The sequence below is a fragment of the Eschrichtius robustus genome, chromosome 1 (genome assembly GCF_028021215.1).
Source record: "Eschrichtius robustus isolate mEscRob2 chromosome 1, mEscRob2.pri, whole genome shotgun sequence".
Taxonomy (NCBI): Eukaryota; Metazoa; Chordata; class Mammalia; order Artiodactyla; family Eschrichtiidae; genus Eschrichtius; species Eschrichtius robustus.
In genome coordinates, this window is record NC_090824.1 from 76,454,063 (window position 1) to 76,477,288 (window position 23,226).

A 23,226-nucleotide genomic window follows, 5' to 3' on the forward strand; every position below is an offset into this window, starting at 1 on the left:
TTATTATTTTTTTTGGCTGTGTTGGGTCTTCGTTTCTGTACGAGGGCTTTCTCCAGTTGCGGCGAGCCGGGGGGCCACTCTTCATCGCGGTGTGCAGGCCTCTCACTTTCGCGGCCTCTCTTGTTGCGGAGCACAAGCTCCAGACGCGCAGGCTCACGGGCCTAGTTGCTCCGTGGCATGTGGGATCTTCCCAGACCAGGGCTCGAACCCGTGTGCCCTGCATTAGCAGGCAGATTCTCAACCACTGCGCCACCAGGGAAGCCCGAAAATCTGCGTTTCTAACAAGGTGATGCTGATGTTGCTGGTCCACAGCCCATACCTTGATTAGCAAGACCCTAGGGCAGAGATTCCCAAACTTGTCTGCACATTAGTATTATCTGGGGAGTTTCAAAAACTTCTAATGCCCGGGTCCTCCTCTGAAGATTGTGATTTAATCAGTCTGGGGTGTGGCCTGGGTTTGGGGATTTTTAAAGAAGATTTCCCGTGGTTCCAATGTGCTGGCTTTGAATTTCTTTGCTCTTGCAGCTAACCAGAAAGGACACTCTAGATCCTCCTAGTCAACCAGGAAGCAATGGTCACCAGTTGCTATTCTTCCTGTACCACCAGTGTGATGCTAAAATACATTATTTATAAGTTGTAGTTCAGGATCATAAAGGGGACAGAAAAATATTTCTTATAAAAAGAGTGTAGGGACTAATGGGGTAGGTGGTAAGAGAGGCATCTAAGGACGTTAGGTGGGATCTGGCTCAACAAATTGAGAATAAAGGATGCCCCTGATCCTGAGCTGAAGCTTCAGCTGTTACCTGAGAATGCAGGTACCCGCTACCCTTAGGAAAGGGATATTTTCCAGAAGACAGATCATCTGTCTTACATGAGGTAAGCATGTTTCTCCTGCTAATATCTGTTTGGCCCTGCTCTTTATGAAACAGCACCAGCATTACCATCCTAAAGGTCACTTGTCCCTTTCCTGAGCCTGGTCCCACTTTCTGAAAACAGTTGCGCATTAGCCATTCAGGATGGCTCCAAAAAATTCTTTGTCCAGGGACCTATCCCAGATGGACATAAGCTGCTCTTAGTTCACGCTGCCTTAATTATTTGATATTTACACCCGGTTACAGGCCATTGCTTTAGGCTTTCCGTCTCCTTTTATTTCTATTCTCACCAAGTAACTTTCGCATGAATTAAGAGTCCCACTATACTATTTGATACCAGGACAAAAGGTGTCCAGATCGGCAGCGAACATGCCAAAATCTTTTTCAAGAAATGGTGTTGGAAGATATTACAAAAGAGAGGAAATTTAGCAAAAGAGCGGAATTTGGTACAAGAGGAAACCTGAGGGACAGGAGAAAAGAGGACGAGGAACTGGGGAGGGAGGGGAAAGGCGGCGGGAGGGAGTGGGACTAACCTCTGGCCCCAGAAAAGGCTGCAACGCCCTCTCTGCAGAGGCGTCGCCAGCCGCGCATCTCTCCTCCCCGCGGGGCGCGACAGCCCCGCCCCGCGTCTGCGGCGGCGCGCCGTCTCCTCCCCGCTCCCGGCCCGGCCCCACCTCCGGCTTCCACTCCACCCAGCCGCGGAGTCGGGAGATCGGTCTTTTTCCTGCTGCCGAGGACCGAGCGGCCCCGCGTGACAGCCAGCTGCTCCAGGCCTGGGTGGCTCCGGGGACGGTCGAGCGCCGGCAGCAGCTGGCCCTGGCCCCGGGTCTAGGCGTGGGCTCGGCCGCCGGGGCCGGTGGGGAAGGCCTAGCGCGGCCAGGTAGTGACCTCCCGGGACTCGGCGGGGCGGGCGCCGGGAGGGGTGCCTCGGCCCTGCACTTCCGGCAGCTCCGGGAGCGGGTGTGGTGTGTGAAAGGGGGAGTGGGAAGGATGAGGGAAAGGGAGGGCCCGGGGATAGAAGGACGCAGGAAGAAGGTGGAAGAGACCAAGTGAGAATGGGTCGCTCTTCCTTGCTCTGTGTGCTGCTTGGAACGGAAACCCGGGCTGTGCTTAAGCAGGGTAGGCTGTCACACAGCCAACTTAAAAGTGTGGTGGCTATTAATGTGTTAACACGGCAAGGTCTCCAAGGCATACTAAGTGCAGAATAGTGTCTAAAGTATGATCCTCTTTGTGGAAAACGAAACAAAACAAAACAAAAAGGGGGGTGGTGCTGGATATGGGGGAAGGGAAGGTACAGACCTATACGTATATTTGTATATGCATAGAAAGTGTCTGAAACTCTTCATATAAAACTTAGCAGTGGTTATCCCTGGAGAATGGAATTAGAGATGGGGATTTTTAATTTTAATTTGTAGAGACTTTTACTTTTCATTTGTAGGTCAGCTGAATCTCCCTTCACAAACACCAGGGTGTGAAAAACATGTAACTATTTTTCTGTTAACTTAATTTTTTTTTCTTTTTTAAAAATTTATTTATTTTTGGCCGAGTTGGATTTTTGTTGCTGCACGAGGGCTTTCTCTAGTTGCAGCGAGCGGGGGCTACTCTTTGTTGCGGTGCACGGGCTTCTCCTTGCAGTGGCTTCTCTTGTTGCGGAGCATGGGCTCTAGGCACACGGGTTTCAGTAGTTGTGGCTCGTGGGCTCTAGAGCGCAGCTCAGTAGTTGTGGCACACGGGCTTAGTTGTGGCACACGGGCTTAGTTGTGGCACACGGGCTTAGTTGCTCCGTGGCACGTGGGACCTTCCCAGACCAGGGCTCGAACCCGTGTCCCCTGCATTGGCAGGCGGATCCTTAACCTCTCTGCCACCAGGGAAGCCCTGTTAACTTAATTTTTGTTATGAGACTCATTCTTTTGAAAATCTTGAGTCGATTCTGAGATTCCCCAGTCCTTTCGCTGGGGGCTTATATAGTGCAAAGACATGCGGGAAATGTACAAGCCTATATAGGCCATCATTCTTGATGCACTTTGCCTGCACTGATGTCCAGTGAGATATCCATTGTCCTTTCTGGTTCTGGATTGTCAGTCCATTCAAGTCTTCTTGGAAGTATTCTACATTCCTGTCCGTAAGCTCTTGCATATTAAGGATTAAGCAATTGACTTAACAACATACTTATTCCTAAAATACATAAATGTAAATAGGAGATAAGCATTTGTCCAAATAAGAGAGTATGTACATTCCTAATGATATAAATTCAAGCATCCTCTCAGGCAGAGGTTCTTAATTTGCAGTTAGTGGAGATTCTAGGAGATCCATGGGTGTGCTCCCTGAAAATTGAATGCAAAGTAGTATATACTCATGTTTTTCTGTGAAAAAGCTCCATGGCTTTCACCAGATTCTCAAAAGCTTCTGAATCCCACTGACTAGACATTGTTGCAACAATGGTGAACAAGGCTAAAGAGTCTCTGTGCTCAGGAACTTATAGTCTGGGGGGATGAAAGACAAATGAACAGGCAATTACGATATAGAGGATGTGTTCTATGCTAGAGGAAGTACAGTGTGGGAACATAGAAGGACCACCTGTACCAGACTGGGGGCTGGGTGTCACCTGAGGCTCCTTGGAGGAACTGACTATTAAACTGAGGCCTTCAGAGTGAGAGGGAAGTAGAATTTGGCCTAGTAAAGGAGGGGCTGGGGAAGGGGGGTGGTCTTGGTAGAAGGAAGAATGTTCTAGGCCTCTGCCTATGCAAAGTCCAGAGTCAAGAGATACCTTGGCAATTCATAAGCTGAAAACAATTTGTATGGTTCAAGTTTAACGTTAGATGGGAGTAGCAGTAAGAGGTGAGGCTGGGAGGTCAGAAGCCAGGTTATGTGTGTGATGCTGGGCATGCAGAGGTGAACAAGACACAGGAGCCCTGACCCTCAGGGAGTTTTATTTTATTTAGGAGAAACCGTGAACAAGTAGGCAAATCGGCTAACAAGATAAGTTTTTATTATGATGAAATAAACAAGGTGTTGTAAATGGTGGCTGGGGTATGTATTGGGAGCTCCTTTAGGCAGATCTACATACTGTGTGCCACGTGGATTGGAGGGTTTCAGCGATGACGGTGGCAGGCAGAACAGAGAGAATTGGATAGATCTGGGAGACACTGAGGAAGTAGAATCAATAGGATTTGGTAATTTATTGGATGATAACAATAATAAATAATAATAGCTTCCACTTATTGCACACTTACTAACTCTAAGTGCTTGATATATTTTTTCTTATTTATTCCTATACAACTCTATGAGGTGGGCATTTATTTCAGTTTTGTAGGTGATGAAACCGCGGCACAGAGAGTTTAAGGAACTAGCCCAAGGTCCCATCAGGATTCAAACTCAAGCCTATTTTATACCAAACCCTTGTAAGCATAGGGGGCAATGAGGGGGAATGGATTTGGAGAAGAGGTAGAAAGATGATACATTTGGGATCTACGGAGTTTTGGGTACCTTTGAGTCATCCAAGTGGAGATGTCCAACAGGGGAATGGATAAATGAGTATGAAGCTCAGATGAGATCTAGGTCAAGGAATAAATATGTGAGTTGCCAGCATAGCAGTGTTATGTGGAGCAACAGAGTAGGTGAGACCACCCTGGGAAAGTATATAGAAGCGTTAGAAAAGAGCTCTAAGCAGCATCAACATTCAAGGAAGAGTAGAGAAAGAACCCCCCAAGAAGCTGTGATTCGGGTTGTAAGAGGAAAACCGGGACAGCACCGTGGAAGTCAAAGGGAGAGAGTTTCAGTGAGACAGTGATCACAGGGTCATATTCCACTTGAGAGATGAAGTAAGGTAAGCTCCAAGATATGTCTGTTCTTATAGTAAGAAGAATTCCATTAGTTACCTAAGAGGACAGCCTTGGAGGAATAGTGGAAACAGAATCCCATTTAGTTGGTTAAGAGTGAGTAGGAGGCAAGGAAGTTGAGGTGGTGAGTATAGACAACTTGATCAAAATGTTTGTTTCTCTGGAGCTAAGAATCCAGAGTCCAGATTATGAGTATGGCTCCTGTGCTAAGTTGGGATCATACTGATAGCCCTGGGGGTTCTCCTTTACCCCTTCATGTGAAGACATGTTCCTTTCCTTTCCAGCTCTTACTTTTTATTTATTTATTTATTTATTTATTTATCTATTTATTTATTTATTTATTTATTTTGGCTGGGCCGGGTCTTCGATGCGGCATGCAGGATCTTTTAGTTGCAGCATGCAGGATCTTTTAGTTGCAGCATGTGGACTCTTAGTTGCGGCATGTGAACTCTTAGTTGCGGCACGAATGCGGAATCTAGTTCCCCAACCAGGGATGGAATCCAGGCCCCCTGCAGTGGGAGCGTGGAGTCTTACCCACTGGACCACTAGGGAAGTCCCTTTTTTTGTTTTTTAAACTTCCTTACTCTTAAGCTTCTACCTTACCTTTTCCCTACTCCTTTCCCTTAGAATACTCCCTGTATACATCCTTGGAATGAACCCAGTCCTGGAAAAGCAAATATTGGTTGTTTTCTGCCTTCAGGTCACTGGCATTACCAGGAGGACTATGGGAAAGATTTAGTCCCAGTACGCATGTACTCCCAATACAGCCAGCTGCTCATCACCTGTCTTTCTCTCCTTCTAGGCATATACTGGTTGGGCTCCAGCCATGGAGAAACTCCATGGGCGTGTGTCTACCCACCTGGACATCCTCTCCTTGGAGAACCGGTGCCTGGGCACACTTCCTGACCTGAAGACTTTGGAGAAACCACATGGGCATGGGTCTACCCACTCAGACATCCTCTCCTTGGAGAACCGGTGCCTGGCCACACTTGCTGACCTGAAGACCTTGGAGAAACCACATGGGCATGTGTCTACCCACTCAGACATCCTCTCCTTGGAGAACCGGTGCCTGGCCACACTCCCTGACCTGAAGACCTTGGAGAAACCACATGGGCATGGGTCTACCCACTCAGACATCCTCTCCTTGGAGAACCGGTGCCTGGCCACACTCCCTGACCTGAAGACCTTGGAGAAACCACATGGGCATGTGTCTACCCACTCAGACATCCTCTCCTTGGAGAACCGGTGCCTGGCCACACTCCCCATTCTGAAGAGCACTGTGTCCACCAGCCCCTTAACCCAGAGTCTCCAGATACCTCACATGGTGCAATCTGACCTGTGCAGCCTGAGTGCCAGCAACCACCTGCTCTCTGAGCCTCCAGCCTCAAGGGCTCAGTGCTTCTCTGAGGGTCTAGGCCTTCTGACCTGCCCCAGGGTCTTGAAAACCATCTCTGCCACAGAGAGAGCTCAGGAAGCAGCTTTGGTAATAGCTCCAAACAGTTGTCTTCACTGCAGCCATGTCTGTTAGAATGTCTAGTCACTAGCTTTCAGTGCCACAGTGTCCCTCTGTGCTGCTCTGTGTCTGTGTACCTTCTTTCCTCAGAGCCTCTTCCTGAGGCGTCTTTTACCCGAGGGCTGTCTTCATGAGCATCATTACTCTTATTGCTTATCTAGTGCAGAGACTCTGGACAATAGAGCATAAGTAGGTTTTGTCCTTGGAAAGCCTCTGCTTGGGAGGAGAGCTGATATACTATTGCACTAGCAGAGTCAATCAAGTGCTTTTGAGATCTTACAAGGCATGAGAAACAACTACAGTACCACTTCCCTGTGTGTGCACGTGCAGACACACATCCACTTGTACACATCTATATAAGCACGTTTAGTATACAGGTCAGGATCAGTAGACAAACACACATTCCTTCTATGTAGACTTGAGATTTGGACTGAGGGAAAGGCAAATCTGAGCCCTCTACCATTTTTGCCAATTATAAGCCACTCAACCTTGGACAAGACTCTTAACCTTTTTTTTTTTTTTCTAAATTAATTTTTATTGGAGTATAGTCGCTCGACGATGTTGTGTTAGCCTCTGCTGTACAACAGAGCGAACCAGTTAACGTGTATATACACATCCCCTCTTTTTTAGATTTCCTTCCCATTTAGGTCACCACAGAGTATTAAGTAGAGTTCCCTGTGCTGTACAGTAGGTTCTCATTAGTCATCTATTTTATACACAGTAGTGTATATATGTCAATCCCAATCTCCCAATTCATCCCACCTCCCCTTCCCCCTCTCTGGCATCCACAAGTCTGTTCTCCACATCTGAGTCTCTACCTCTGGCTTGCAAATAAGTTCATCTGTACCATCCTTCTAGACTCCACACATTAGCGACACCACATGATATTTGGTTTTCTCTTTCTGACTTACTTCACTCTGTATGACAGTCTCTAGGTCTATCCATGTCTCTGCAAATGGCACTATTTTGTTCCTTTTAATGCCTGAGTAATATTCTATTGTATATATGTACCACATCTTCTTTATCCATTCCTCTGTTGATGGACATTTTGGTTGCTTCCATGTCCTGGCTATTGTAAATAGTGCTGCAATGAACATTAGGGTGCATGTATTTTTTTGAATTATGGTTTTCTCTGGGTATATGCCCAGGAGTGGGATTGTTGGGTCATATGGTAGTTCTATTAATATTTTTTAGTTTCCTGTTTTCCATAGTGGCTGTATCAATTTACATTCCCACCAACAGTGTAGGAGGGTTCCCTCTTCTCCACATCTTCTCCAGAGTGGTCCACTCTTGCCACTAGTATTCAACATAGTTTTGGAAGTCCTAGCCATGGCAGTCAGAGAAGAAAAAGAAATAAAAGGAATCCAGATTGGAAAAGAAGAAGTAAAACTGTCACTGTTGGCAGATGACATGATATTATACATAGAAAATCCTAAAGAGGCCACCAGAAAACTACTAGAGCTTATCAGTGAATTTGGTAAAGTCCCAGGATACAAAATTAATACGCAGGAATCTCTTGCATTCCTATACACTAACAACGAAAGATCAGGAGGAGAAATTAGGGAAACAGTCTCATTTACCATTGCAACTAAAAGATTAAAATACCTAGGAATAAACCTACCTAAGGAGACAAAAGACCTGTACTCAGAAAACTATAGGATACTGATGAAGGAAATCAAAGACAGCACAAACAGATGGAGAGACATACCATGTTCTTGGATTGGAAGAATCAATACTGTGAAAATGCCTATACTACCCAAAGACTCTTAACCTTTTGAAGCTTTAATTTCCTCACCTTTAAGATGAGATCAATGAAAATCCACTTCATAGGGCCATTGTCAGGATTACAGCTACTGCCATCTTACATTTATTTAGGGCTTTGCAATTTGCAAAGAGTCATACATACATGACCCCATTTAATCTTGTAACAGCCCCGTCAGGTAGGTGGCAGGGAATGAGGAAGCTGAGGCTCAGAGGGTAAGCTCACGATTGCTGGGCGATTGATCTGGGACTTGGCGCTTTTTCTTCTGACTCTAAAATACCTTAATAGCCTCTTGGGAGGTGTGTTGTGAAGGGCCCCAGGCTCCTAAGCTGTGACATCAATAAGGAGATGAAAGCAGCCGGAAGATCATGAAGCATCTGAGCAAAGGCTCAGAATGTTGATTTGGGAAAGGGCGTGTGTGTGATACTGAGAGATCACTCTTGTCAGACTGGACAGATCCATGCTGGGGTGTGAGGGGAGAAGAGTTTAGGTGCTAGAAGGTAGATGTGGACTCTTCCTAGCCCTGGATGCTGCTTTCAGATCTCTCTCTTGTATGAGGGGCTGTGGGTGAGTGATGGGATTAATAACTCTCACTATCCCCAGGGGCGATGGTCTTCTTCTGGAGAGAAAAAGCCAGAAGACAAGGAATGGGCAGATGCTCAAATGCCTTTTTATAGTCTAAGCTTGGGAGAGGAGGAGGACGTGGAAGAGCTGACCCTGAAGCTCACCCCTGGGGACTCTGGCTCTCATCCTGAGCCTACTGAGCAGGCCCTTCAGGAAAAGAAGGTAAAAGTCCCAGAGCTGGGGAGAGGTTGACGGTGGAGGGGAGGGCATAGCGAAGGTGGGTGGAGTGGTCACCAAAGGCTGGTCCCCTCCACAGATGGAAGGGGAAGGAACTCTGGTTTCTTACTTCCTAATCCCCTTTTCTGACCTCTCAGCCGGACAAACATCTGCCCGAATCTGGGTTCATTCTCTCTGTCTTTGGAAGTTGGCCTGAGTGGATGCTTAAGTTGGTCCTTATTACCTCTTTTCTCCTTTCTTCCCTCTCTTTCCCATTCCCAGATGGTTCTAATGAGCTTTCTGTGTTCTACTCTGGTGTCAAATGTAAACACAAATGATGCAGCTTACTCTTCCCAGGCTTTCCTCCTCAAAGCCTGTAGTGAACTTGCCCCCTTGGAGCCTGAATTTATACTCAAGGTATTGTGACATGAAAGAGGGGATGGGAGTGGGAAGTTAGGAGGAAGGGAGTTTGGTTGTGGTGTGTGAGGGGGATGGTGAGCGGCTTTATACTAGGGGCTGAAGGAACTTTACCTAGGAAGGCGGTAGGATCTCTGGGTGAGCCTGAGGCCCAGTCCCTAGGGTTCTCTGAGGAGTGGGGGAAGATAGGATTGAGAAAGTGTATCCTAGGGTTTGTTTATTTAGTAGGTACACAGGGTAAGTACACAATGCTAGGCCTTGAGGGTTATACCAACAGATAAAACGAAACTTGGATCTGGCTCTTAGGGAGTGTATGGTATTATTAGCGAAGCAAAAACGATCCCAAATATCAAATAAATGCAAATGGAGTAGTAGATAGTGAATGTTTCAGAAGCAGAAAAGAGAGGGAAAATGTTTCCTATGAAGCTTTGGAAGATGGCAGGATAAATCAGCAGTTTGAACCCTGGGTAAGTTTTTGATAGACATTGATGGTGGGAGGTCTTCCAGAGCAGGAAAGGACAAGGTTAAAGGCCCTTAAATTGGGATAAGTAGACTTAGGAGAAGACTGGTGAATAAGGGCTAGATCATGGAAGATGTAGAATGCCAAGCCAAGAGGCTTGGATTTTATATTTACAGACAATATGGAGGGCTCAGGAAAGGTTTTATGCAGGCAGATTAGATAAGCAAATTCGTTTATGGCATGGTGCTGTGCAGAAGTGGCTGAGAGGCCAGCGCTCCCTACCCTGTGCCCTAGGCATCTCTGTACGCCAGGCAGCAGCTGAATGTCCGGGATGTGGCCAACGAAGTCTTGGCCATTGCTGCCTTCTTGCCAGTCTGCCGCCCCTACCTGCGACGGTATTTCTGTGCCATTGTCCAGCTACCTTCTGATTGGATCCAGGTAGCCAGGTTCTACCAGGTATGGCATTCAGTTCCCTGACTTTTGACCCTCACTTGGTTCCCTCTCCTTTGCTCACTGCATCTGTGGAGAAAATTCTCAGACACTTTGGCCTGCCCTCAGCTGTCCTCAACCCTGGTGCCCAGACAGGACAGCTTCTCCTGGTACCAGGCTGAGTTGCCCAACAGGGAAAAGATAATTGAGAAGGGTTGGACTGAGTTTGAGAAAACTTGGTGTTATTCCAGACCTCGTGTTTACAGCGAAGAGAATAAGAATCTGAGAAGTCTGCCCTCAGGTCCAGGACCACAGAAATTGTCGTTGTAGAGCTGGGGCTGGGGACTGCCTATCCTGTGCTGTCACTTAACCCCAGGAAGTGCTCTCATTTTGTTTTGGAGGGTCTCGCTCCTGATGGTTTCTCGTCTCTCTGACAGCGCCTGACTGGAGAAGAGGAGGACAGGCTGGTGCCCCTGCCTGCCTGCCTGCGTGCTGCGATGACGGACAAATTTGCCCAGTTTGATGAGTACCAGCTGGCTAAGTATAACCCTCGGAAGCACCGGGCCAAGAGGCGCCCCCGCCGGCCACCCCGCCCTCCAGTCAGTCCCTGCCTCAACCCTGGTCATTCACACCCTAGGCCCTTTTCCCCCGGAAAGTGAGAGGGGTGAGGGAACACGCTGACCTCCTTAAATAGCTGACATGTTTCTACCACCAGGAATAGAAGGAGTCAGAGAAATGCAGAGGAGCTGGGTAGAGCTCAGAGGGCAGAGAGGGCAGGGCCCGCCTCTTTCCCAGCCAGTTTCCTTTGTGGTAGAGATGGGCCTTCAGGGCTATTGGAATGGGTCTCTCTAGGGACAACCTCCACTTCCCCTTTTGAAATGGCTTGTCCTGTCCCTACAGAAGGAGCATACATTTTCTGAGACACAGAAATACTTGCCAAAGTTCATTCGGCCTCTTCAAGATGAACAGAGGATGGTGAGTGCCTTGTTCTGGGGTTCTAAACGTACACATGCAGTCTTTTCTCAACTAATATTTAGAAATGGAATTCCATTTGGTCCAGAAATACTATTAGTGGGTATGGTAGGCACATGCCAATGTCCTACCCGGATAATTCTCAGCTGTGATTATGGGGTTTTGAGAGCCCCGGAAAAGGCTCCTTTTATTTCCATTTTGCTCTCCTTGGTGTCATACTTTACTGACAGATGGCACATCCAGCTGGATAAGTGAGTTAAAAACATTGTGAAATATCCACCTTCCATAGGAATTTTTAAAAACAAACCAAACAAAGTTTTTTTCTTCTACTTTAATAACAAGGCACTGGTCATAGCGGTTAAGAGCATAGAAGCTGGATTCAGACCATCTGGGTTTCAATCTCCCCACCTGCCCCCCCCCACCAGTTGCTGGCTATGTGACCTTGGCCGAATGGCTTATTCTCTCTCGTCTCATTTTCCTCACATATAAAATGGGGATAGTAGCAGTACCTTCTTCATTGGGTTTTCGTGAGGATTAAATCAGTTACTGTATTTAAAGTATTTCTGACAATACCTGGCACTGAGTAAGTGATGATTTCATCATCATCATCATTAAAATAGATTTTTAGGAAAATATATTAGTATTACAAGAAAACACATCCTCAGTTGGTCCATTGGTCTTTTCTCTTCATCCTACTAATACAACCCAAACTTAGCTCTTCTAACATAGAAGATTCTGAAAGCCAGCTTCTTTCATTTTTTAACTCCTCACAGCCTACATTGTGCTGATGCCTCCATTTACATGCTTCAGGTCTCAGTGATTTACTTATTTATTTATTTTTAAATTTATTTATTTATTTATTTATTTTTGGCCGCGTTGGGTCTTCGTTGCTGCGCGCGGGCTTCTCTCTAGTTGCGACGAGCGGGGGCTACTCTTTGTTGCGGTACGCGGGCTTCTCACTGCGGTGGCTTCTCTTGTTGCGGAGCACGGGCTCTAGGCGCGTGGGCTTCAGTAGTTGCAGTGCGTGGGCTCAGTAGTTGTGGCTCACGGGCTTCGTTGCTCTGCGGCATGTGGCATCTTCCTGGACCAGGGCTCGAACCCGTGTACCCTGCATTGGCAGGCGGATTCTTAACCACTGTGCCACCAGGGAAGCCCCAGGTCTCAGTGATTTAAATAAGAGCTGCTTTTCCCTCTCCCTCCCTCTAAGAACAAGGTGTTTTCTGTTTATTCAATCCCCATCTTGCTTTTCACAAACCAGTCATCCCATGTTAACTATTGATAGTTCAACCTTGTGTAAATGAAACACGGTGACCCCATAGACCTACTCTGTTATGTTCATCACAGAAGCTCTTGCTGTTGGAGAGTTTTGCCCTCTATTCCTATTCTTTGCCCAAAGCTACTTTGGGGAAAGAAATTACCATAGGTATAGGATAGTCCTGGTTTTTGTTTTCTGAAGAAAGTGACCAGGGTCATAGATTGAATGACCCCTGTGGGACTTGTGGATATTTCCACAGTTTGAGGCAACCTGCAGTGCAGTGTCAGAGAAAAAGAATGAGCCAAGTTTCACCCTGAAGAAGTTGGTACAGAGACTGCACATCCATGAGCCTGCACAGCTTGTCCAGGCCCTGCTGGGCTGCAGGTGAGAAGATGCACCCTGAGCACACGCTCCATCCGGGTAATGCCCTGATTCTTCAACACCCACGGCCCAATCCCTGTAGTTGGACCCCAGCAACATTAGTTTGGGCAGACCTGGCCTTAAATGTGACTCACTGGCTTTGACTGACTCACCATTCCTTTTCTCAGTTATTTTCAGCTGGCTTTGAAATCATAAGTTTTTCCTCCTCTGTTCCAGATACCCCTCCAACCTACAGGCCTTTTCTCGAAGTCGCCTCCCGGGGCCCTGGGATTCTAGCAGAGCCGGGAAGCGGATGAAGCTTGCTAAGCCAGAGACCTGGGAGCGAGAGCTGAGCTTGTGGGGGAACAAAGCTTCCGTCTGGGAGGAACTCATCGGTAGAGTAACCTTGACCGTCACACTCCTTTCCTCTCTTCCTCATTCATGCCTCTACATTTTGGACCCTGACTAGAAGCTTTCCATGGCATGGTGCAGTTATTCTCTTACTTGGCAGTTCCATCACTGAAAGTGATTGGACTTATCAGGTCTGCCATTGACCACACCAAAGTGAACAGTGGCACCTGCTTTGAATAGCACTGGCATCCTAGGTAGGTCATAATTCCAGACGTGGTCAGGTGATACACAGGCCTTTATCAACACATGACAAAAGCAATACCTTCTATCTGATTTCACTTGTGTCAATATCGGTGTAACTCATCCAAACAAGGTAGGACTAGTACGTGGCATACTGGAATCTCCACCAAAACCCATTTTTTGGGACATGGATGTTCTAGGTAATTTGCCCACACTGATAAAAAGAATTCAAATGGGGAAGACCAAGTTACTTTCAGTCTTCTCTTTCTGTCTGCTTTTTTGCTAGTTTATTTTTAACTGTAGAAGGATCTTCCTATTCCACTTTTTCTTTTATGTCCTCTTTCATCTTTGAAGTCAACTTCCTTCTGTTGAAAAATACCTGACTGTAGCCCTTTTGACTGCTTGAGTTTTGTGGACTTCATATGTTGGAGCTTCAGAAGCCCAAGTTGGCTTTTATTGCTCTGTAAGCTGCCATTTATAGGTTGTACGCAGGGCAGCCCAAAAAGCTTAACTGCTTATCGTTCCTCCCACTTTGGGGTTGTCACTGGTGCTGTATGTATCAGAATCACATGGGAATTAAAACACACACACACACACGCACACACACACACACATGCTTGACAACTTATTCTGCAATGTTTGATACAACTTAGGGTAGAGTAGGATAAAGGAGCCTGGATGGCAGTCAGCATGTGTTGGTGATTCTAGTATGCATCAGCTCCCCTTCCCTCCCTCTGCCTCTGAAAATTGAAACTGTGCTGTTTATCTTGGTTGAGACCAATGCCCATAATCTAAACCAGTGGTCTCCAGACCACCAGATCATTTATTGCAGGAACAATTTTTGGGATACACCAGAATATATGTATATATATATTTTAAAAATTTTTATACATGTACTAATCAATTATGTACTTTAGGAACTATATAACATATAATTATATAAATATAGATATGAACATAAATATAAATAAAAATAAATACAACTATAAAATATACTTAGATGTACAGATCCCTCTTTGGAAACCAGAGTCTCATTAACAACTCATTAATGAATTATTTGGAATGAAATCAGTGAATTTCTCAATCTGTAGGATGAACATTCATTTATTCATCTAGTCAATAAATAGGATATTGAACTTAATTTCTTATCAAAGTGATCTAGAAAATCTTTCATACATAGCAACATTTGAGCAAAACTAATGAGTTGACAGAGGATGAAATAGTTCATGAGTTGTCACACATCATTTACATTGCGTATACAACATAATTGTTCTACACAGTCTGTAAATCAGAAGTATTATGATCGGAGAACCCCAGGACTTCCAGCAGGCTTAAAGCTTTCTAGCTATAATTCAAATGAGACTTACATCACCTTAAAAAAGGTGCCACCACTTTCCCAATGAAAGCTGCTGATGGTAGGGCTAGTGCCTGGGATGTGGGTGGGGACTAATAGGCCTGGTCTGTAGTGTAGTCTGAATGCATCTCTGGGTGGTAGCCAGGAAAAATATCACACCTCCTATTTATGTTGACCTTTATCTAAAAGAAAGAATGTTTCCAATGTTTACTATACATATTGAACCCCTGTAGTCACTTAGTTCATGTTACATGGTTATGTGTCATGTATGATAGTTGAGGCTTATTGAGGAAGAGGAGGAGTTCCACAATACAAGGGCATTGATGGGGCCCCCTCACTCTTTTTTGGTTTCTGCATAATGAGACTTGTTGCAGCTTATCTCTGAATTGTAAATGGATTTAGAATTATTATTCAGTATTAACCAAACTAACCCTCTAAAATTGACATAAGCCTTAAAAAGATTATTAAGAAGCTATGACTTGGGACTTCCCTGGTGGCGCAGTGGATAAGAATCTGCCTGCCAATGCAGGGGACACGGGTACGGTCCCTGGTCTGGGAAGATCCCACATGCCGCAGAGCAACTAAGCCTGTGCGCCACAACTACTGAGCCTGCGCTCTAGGGCCCGTGAGCCACAACTACTGAGCCCGCGTGCCACAACTACAGAAGCCCGCACGCCTAGAACCCCTGCTCTGCGACAAGAGAAGCCACTGCAATGGGAAGCCCGTGCACCGCAATGAAGAGCAGCCCCCGCTCGCCGCAACTAGAGAAAGCTCGCACGCAGCAATGAAGACCCGAGGCAGCCAGAAATAAATAAATAATTAAAAAAAAAAAAGAAACTATGACTTGAAGGTAATACTAATATCACAGGGACAAGTGAACAATAAAAAGTGACAGAAGTGAAATTCTGCTTCAGGGTGAATCTTTCTCACCTATCTTTATTTTATTTTTCTTTTATTATTTTTTTAATTAAAAAAATTGTTTTGGCTGTACCGTGTGGCATGCGGGATCTTAGTTCCCTGACCAGGGATCGAACCCGTGCCCCCAGCAGTGGAAGTGCAGAGTCTTAACCACTGAACCGCCAGGGAAGTCCCTTTTTCACCTATCTTTTATTTTTTTAATTTACTTAAAAAAATTTTAAATTTATTTTATTTATTTATTTTACTTATTATATTTATTTTTGGCTGCATTGGGTCTTCGTTGCTGCGCGCGGGCTTTCTCTAGTTGCAGTGAGCGGGGGCTACCCTTCGTTGCGGTGTGTGGCTTCTCATTGCGGTGGCTTCTCTTGTTGCGGAACACGGGCTCTAGGCGCACGGGCTTCAGTAGTTGTAGCTCGCAGGCTCTAGAGCGCAGGCTCAGTAGTTGTGGCGCACGGGCTTAGTTGCTCCGCGGCACGTGGGATCTTCCCGGACCAGGGCTCAAACCCGTGTCCCCTGCATTGACAGGCGGATTCTTAACCACTGCGCCACCAGGGAAGCCCTCACCTATCTTTAAATAAAAAATGATGACTATTTAATCAGCTCATACAAGACATTGACCAAAAAACTTAAGAATTATCAAGAAGACTATTTGAAATATCAATTTACACTTACAGTTAATGGTGAACCTTTACTTTAAATGTATATCCTGCCTTGAAATATTAACTAATGATTGTACTACGTGTATATAATTTATAAGATTACACTAGGAAGTTTCTCTTTCAGCCATCTAAAAACTTTGGAAATCATTACTGTGGATTAGAGAATGTATTTTGCCTGTTGAGCCCAATCTCAGGGCTGGAGCCAGCAGAAAAAGTGATACCCTAAGTTGTTTATTGAAATAGCTAATCCCATAAACAGTGTTGATTAGGTTGTGCTCCAAGCCCAGGCAACCCAGTTGTTATCTTTCCAGACCTTTAAAACATTTTGGGTAGGATAGAGCATATGTTCGTACCTCATTTGCTCCGACCAGAACATTCTGCATGGCTCTGGTCTCTGACCTCTCTCACTCATCCTTTGTTTGCTTTTCTCACCCTATGTCCTACCTTCCGCAGACAGTGGGAAGCTTCCCTTCATGGCCATGCTTCGGAATCTGCGCAACCTGCTGCGGGTTGGAATCAGCACCCGCCACCACAAGCTTGTGCTCCAGAGACTCCAGCATGCTGTACGCGTGAGGGGCAGGGAGCCAGCCTTCTCCTAGTGGCTGGGGAAGGTCATAGCCACCAAGCTCTGTCCATATGGGCTGTAAACAGATACGGAGATTCAGATAGGTTGAGGGAGACAGGTTTGGGGGTTCATCATCCCTTTGAGTATAGAGTATAAGAACTTTCCTTTTTATTTTCTGAGATCATTTCTGTGATTTAACTAACTTCAGAGGGAGTCTGATATAAAAGAAACAGGGAACCTTCTGTTACTTCCTCTCCTTTCCTCGTATTCTCGCATGACATCTTTCTTTATTCTTCTCCACCTTTATCTAACGTCTATTTTGGTCTTCCTCACCTTCCCACAGATCTACTAGAGTGGTTATCTCATCTTCCTGGTCCCTGGAGCCTCTGATGCTCCCCATGCTTCCTGGTCCTCTGCTCATGACCCCTCTCTTGCTTTGCAGAAGTCAGTGATCAACAGTCGGCAGTTTCCATTCAGATTCCTTAATGCTCATGATTCCATCAATGACTTTGAGGCTCAACTCAAAAAGAACGGTATTATCTCTCTTCTTCCAACTCCTGTTTGTCTGTCATGCCTGAGGATAGATGAGACAGCAGCACTGGTATTTTCAGCCTCTTGCCTTCCAGTCTCAGGGTATGGGGTGGGCAGAGGTCAGACACAGGCCAGCCCACAGGATCAGGACTCAGGACAGGCACTGATGGGAAGACAAGATGAGGGAATAGAAGCTGCCTGACTCACATACTTACCTGTCGCCACCCAGAGTTGCCACTTCCTTCCAACACAAAACTGATAAAGCAGATAATAATGAAAAACACAAGATATGGCAAGAAGTATGCCTATTCGGGGCAGTTTTACAAACCAAGTCGTCGGGAACTTCGGGCAGCAATGATGATCCCCGTGATATATGGGCAGCTCAAGCGGAAGAAGCTGAAAATACACAAGGCCAGGTGTGTGTGTGAGTGTGTGCTGTCTGGGAGCAAAGGGTGGGCAACAAGAGGCACCCTGAAAGGGCTTGGGAGTCATCTGGAAACCCAGCTTTTATTCTGCAAAGACATGCTTGTCAGTCATCCCAATGGCTGAGACTTGCCTGTTTCCAGCCTTCTCTCGCACAGCAAACCTTGTCTTTAACATTGTCCTGTAGAAAGATCATGAAACAAAATCTGTGTTTGGGCCTCCACTCTATTATCTGTGATTGCCTTATTGGTTTCTGTGGACTCCTTCAGCCTGTGTAGCACTTCCCTTCCTATTAGTACGTGATAGTGCCTCTCTGCTTATGCTCTGGTTCACATTTTCTTTCTTTTTCTTCTCGGTGATATCTGTTTGTTTTTCTTTTTGTTTCTCTCCTCTGTGTATTTTCTGACCCATTCACTTTCCTTTTTCTTTCGACACATGTAAAGATAGTTATCATCAAGCAGACTCAAAGTCAGGCGTAAAACCTGTTCTGTAAGCTTGATGAAGTCCCAGCACTCTGTCCTTTTAGATGCATCCACAGTATCTGCATTCATTTTCATTCAAGACAAATGCAGGGCTCATCTAACCTTCTAGTAGGACTCAGTGGCCAGGACTCGCCTGAATCAGTGAGTCAGTGGCAGAACATGGGGCCATTAAAGAATTAAGCTGAGGATGCAGTCCAAACAGGATGTCTTTGCTGGCCAGTTTGGTAGCCACTAGCCACAGGTAGCTATTGAGCACTTGAAATGTGGCTAATGGGAACTGAGATGTGCTAGATTTCGGGGCAGTGTGAAAAAGGATGTAAAATATCTCATTTGTAATTTTTGTATTAATTACATGTTGAAGTGAAAAAAAATATATATATATAAGGCTAAATTAAATGTAATATTAATGTGCCCTGTTTCTTTCTACTTTTTAAAATGTGGCTGCTAGAAAACCTTACATTACATGTGTAATTTCAATTTAATTTCATTTCATTAATTGTAATTTATTTCTACTGGATAGCACTGGTAGAGACTGCTGGATTCTCTAGGTTAAAAAAACTATGAAAAAATTTAAACATGTACAAAAGTAATGAGAATAATATAATGGACTCCCGTGAAACTGTTAGCCACTTTCAGTGAAAATCTAGATTTTATCAGCCTTCCTTTCCTGATCCCTCTCTTCCCTTCTTTTCTTTTTTTTTTGAAGATGTTTTAAAAAAACAAATGCCAAATAATATGATACATCTTATTTCACCCCTCCATATTTCACATGTGTCTCTTAAAACAGACATTTTCTTGTATAATCAGAATGTCATTAATATACCTAACGGAACTGAAAATAATTCCTTGGTATTATCGTTTATTACCTAGTCTATATTCAAATTTGCCAGTTGTCTCAAAAGTATCATTTCACAGGTTTATTCAAATCAGGATCCAAACAAGGCATACACACATTACATGTAGTTATTAAGATTTACTTAAATCTCTTTTAAATTAATTAATTAATTAATTTTATTTTTGGCTGCATTGGGTCTTTGTTGCCACGCACAGGCTTTCTCTAGTTGCGGCGAGCGGGGGCTACTCTTGGTTGCAGTGCGTGGGCTCCTCATGGCGGTGGCTTCTCTTGTTGTGGAGCATGGGCTCTAGGCACGCGGGCTTCAGTAGTTGTGGCTCGCAGGCCCAGTAGTTGTGGCTCGTGGGCGCTAGAGCGCAGGCTCAGTAGTTGTGGCGCACGGGTTTAGTTGCTCCGTGGCATGTGGGATCTTCCCGGACCAGGGCTTGAACCCGTGTCCCCTGCATTGGCAGGCGGTTTCTTAACCACTGTGCCACCAGGGAAGTCCCAGATTTACTTAAATCTCTTAAAATCTTTTAATTGTTTTCATGCCATTGACTTGCTGTGGAAATCAGGTTCAGGGGGCCCCGCAGAATGTCCCATATTCTAGATTTGTCTACTTCTCCAGTGTCATCTCACTTGTTTCTGTATTTCGTGTACCCTGGGCATTATCTCTAAAAGCTTGAATAGATTCGTATTTAACTTTTTTCTTACATGAATATTTCGTAGGTGATCCTTTGTACACAATGAGTAAGACCACCAGAATTTTTGTCTCCTGGTAGGACACAGGATCAGGAGGCACCAGAAGCCTAGTGGTCCCACTCATAGTGTAGATGATTGATCAGTGCTTTTAGGTTATGGTAGCCTGATTTCTCCACTGTAAAGTTAATGGTTTATCCATTTGATAGTCTATGCCCGAATCAATTGTTTCATTAGCAGTTGCAGAATGGGGGTTTTCTATCAGTCCCATATTTATTAGCTGGAACTCTAAAAAGAACTTCCCTCATGAACTAAAGCTATTTAGTTACTTTGAAATAGAGATTGTCTTGGAAAGGCGGGATGAATGTTCGATTCTTTCTCCTTTAATTGCCATTTTTTAGAGGAAGAAGTTAGCGTGTGTTCTTTAAGTTACAATGTAAAAATATGTAGCCTTAAATCTTGCCTCATGAAGTAAGTATGGATTGATGGCAAGTGATTTCAGAGAATGGGTCTTAAGATGACTTCTCTCCTGCCATGAGAATGGATTAGGATAGTCTTGTAGAATGGGGGCCAAGGGAAGCTCTGTCCCTGTTTTCTCTACTGACATTGGAGGTGGGCTGTGGAGGGGGTGAAGACTTTATACTTGAGTGGCAAGTTCTCATCTTCCCATCTGCCTCAAAGTGGCAAACAGTGACCCACCCCCCTGTCTGTTTGTTTCCTGCCTGCAGACAGTGGAAATACGACCGTGCGATGCTGGCTCAGTATCGACAGGCCCTGGAGACAGCTGTGAACCTCTCCGTCAAACACAGCCTACCCCCGCTGCCAGGCCGCACCCTCTTGGTCTATCTGACAGATGCTGATGCAGACAGGATCCTTCCCAAGAGCAACCCACGAGGGGTAAAAGAATAAAAAGATGGGGTGAGGTTGGTAGGATGCTGGAGATCCTGAGAGGCGTCCTGTTCCCAGACCTGGTTCTCCCAGGCAAACACTCAGAACTAAAATAAGTGACATGCATTTGCTTCCCAGTATCAGACCTTGGTTCCTAGGGGTAATTCCTAGAATGTGGTCTCAAGCATGTTCGTGGATCATAGCACTAACCTTTCACATTTGGCTGGTCCTTAATACTCTCTAAATTTCTGTCACCAAAATACGTGTCACTTTTACCTCCTTACATCCCAGGGTTGAGTTTGGGCAGGGATCCTGGCCCTTCTCCACCTTCCTGCCTGGTCAACTCTTCCTGGGCTGCTGAGGCTGCCCCATCTGAACTGGGGATTTTGTCCACTTTTCCCCAACCAGTGGAGACGTTTGGCCTCTAGAGCTGGGTGGGCAAAGGTGGATTCTAAAATAGGGGAGTCTTATTTTACCCTGAGGCTTGTCCAATCAGCCCCCTCTGAACTATGTGCTGCTGTTGATTGCAACGATGACGACACGGACAGAGCAGGTGGATCTCTTGCTGTGTGGAAGTGGCACTTTGAAGACTGCTGTGATTAAGGCAGAGGAAGGTATCCTGAAGACTGCCGCCAAACTCCAAGCTCAAGTCCAGGTCAGACACCCACCGTGCAAATGTATGTGAATAGACAAGAGGCCTGGGAACAGCCTGACTACGAAAGGCTTGGTTATACTCAGTTTAGAAGATTTCTTTCTTTCATTTGTTTAAAAAATATTTATTTATTTATTTGGTTGCACCAGGCCTTAGTTGCGGCAGGTGGGCTCCTTAGTTGTGGCTCCCGGGCCCCTTAGTTGCAGCTCACCAGCTCCTTAGTTGCGGCATGTGAACTCTTAGTTGCGGCATGCACATGGGATCTAGTTCCCTGACCAGGGATGGAACCCAGGTCCCCTGCATGGGGAGCACAGAATCTTAATCCACTGCGCCACCAGGGAACTCCCTCAGTTCTGAAGATTTCTTGAGCAGACTATAGTATTTGTTGTTTAATGATCATCTCCCATGCAACCACACGACACGAGTCTCTTTCCTTCAGGAGTCGGATGGAAAGTGTGAATGGTCCCTGCCTACTTTTGGGAAGTACTTGCTGTCCCTGGCTACCCAAAGGGTCCCTGTGAGTACTGCCCAGTCCCTGAGAAACCCTCCCCTCCCCAACATTTTCCTCCACACTGATGTATCTCATTTCTCAAAGCTTCCTTGCACGCTATGCACAATACCCTGCTGGCTGCAACCCCCTACTCAGTGGCATGCTGGTAAATATGTGACAACCAGCAATCTGGAAAAATAAGTCTTGGTTAATAGCATTTGCTAATTTCCATGATGTAAATACTCCTTCCATGGCTGATTTCAAGCTACCAACGTGCTGTCAGTGAACACAGAGTGGGGAAGAGGTACTCAGAGGTACTCAGTAGCACAGTTTGTATAGTATTTCCACAGTAGAGATAAAGTAAATGTAAATAAGGTCAAGAGTAGATAATAGTGAAATGTAGTAAAATAATTAGGAAGTAATGATTTTTTAGTATTTATTACCTTTGTTTTTAAAAAAATTTATTCAATTATAAGCTTATACAATTTAATATTTAATGGCGGTTCGTGTTTAACAGCTGGCTCACAGAATTCCTGAAAGTTTGACAGTCAGCTCTTGTCAGCCTGAATGACCAGCTACACACTGCCCCACCCCAAACTCCACTTTATGTTAAGTTTTTATTATTTTTATTAAAAATTAAAAAAACTGTAATACAATTTTTAAGGCTACTTTCCATGTGCAGTTATTACAAAATATTGACTATATTCCGCCTGTTGTACAATACGTCCTTGAGCTATCTTATACCCAGTAGTTTGTACCTCCACCCCCCCACCCCATATTATCCCCCTGCCACTGGTAACCTCTAGTTTGTTCTCTGTATCTGTGACTCTGCTTCTGTTTTGTTTTATTCACTAGTTTGTTGTATTTTTCAGATTCCACATATAACTGATATCATACAGTATTTGTCTTTCTCTGTCTGACTTATTCCACTTAGCATAATGCCCTCCAAGTCCACCCATGTTGCTGCAAATGGCAAAATTTTGTTCTTTTTTATGGCTGAGTAGTATTCCATTGTGTGTGTGTGTGTGTGTGTGTGTGTGTGTGTATGTGTGTATGTATACATGTATATACACACTAAATGTATATACATACACCACATTTATATATAATGTATGTGTATATATATATATACACACACACACATACACACACCATATTTCCTTTTTTTTTTGGCTGTACCATGTGGCTTGTGGGATCTTAGTTTCCCAACCAGGGATTGAACCCAGCCCCTCAGCCGTGAGAGCACGGTATTCTAACCACTGGACCGCCAGGGAATCCCATATACCACATTTTCCTTATCCATTTATCTGTTGATGGACACTTAGGTTGCTTCCATGTCTTGCCAACCCCAAACTCTACTTTGATGCCCCTCAAGTCAGGGTGGAGTGGGCTTTCCCACCCTGAGTGCTCTCAGAAAAGGCCATTTTCCCCCCACCTCAGAGTTCTCCTAATTCCCCAGTCCTCAGAGACCTGTCTCTTGATG

General features: G+C 45.2%; 1 protein-coding gene across 3 annotated transcripts in view; it reads left to right on the forward strand.

Moving 5' to 3' along the window:
• The first annotated feature begins 1,544 nt into the window (after positions 1-1,544).
• TEP1 (telomerase associated protein 1) overlaps positions 1,545-23,226 on the forward strand; it is a 40,406-nt gene continuing 18,724 nt past the window's right edge. For 2 of the 3 annotated variants that reach the window (XR_011074529.1, XM_068548544.1), the window contains exons 1-15: positions 1,545-1,752; positions 5,514-6,194; positions 8,590-8,772; positions 9,049-9,183; positions 9,938-10,099; positions 10,510-10,671; positions 10,973-11,047; positions 12,559-12,683; positions 12,897-13,054; positions 16,635-16,744; positions 17,189-17,279; positions 17,507-17,693; positions 20,442-20,610; positions 21,098-21,256; positions 21,693-21,770. Coding sequence is in view for 2 of the 3 variants with exons in the window: in XM_068548544.1 (XP_068404645.1) it covers positions 5,538-6,194; positions 8,590-8,772; positions 9,049-9,183; positions 9,938-10,099; positions 10,510-10,671; positions 10,973-11,047; positions 12,559-12,683; positions 12,897-13,054; positions 16,635-16,744; positions 17,189-17,279; positions 17,507-17,693; positions 20,442-20,610; positions 21,098-21,256; positions 21,693-21,770 (2,451 nt within the window). In the remaining variant the exon portion in view is untranslated. The remainder of the gene's footprint in view (positions 1,753-5,513; positions 6,195-8,589; positions 8,773-9,048; positions 9,184-9,937; positions 10,100-10,509; positions 10,672-10,972; positions 11,048-12,558; positions 12,684-12,896; positions 13,055-16,634; positions 16,745-17,188; positions 17,280-17,506; positions 17,694-20,441; positions 20,611-21,097; positions 21,257-21,692; positions 21,771-23,226) is intronic. The other variant, XM_068548554.1, reaches the window with a different exon arrangement.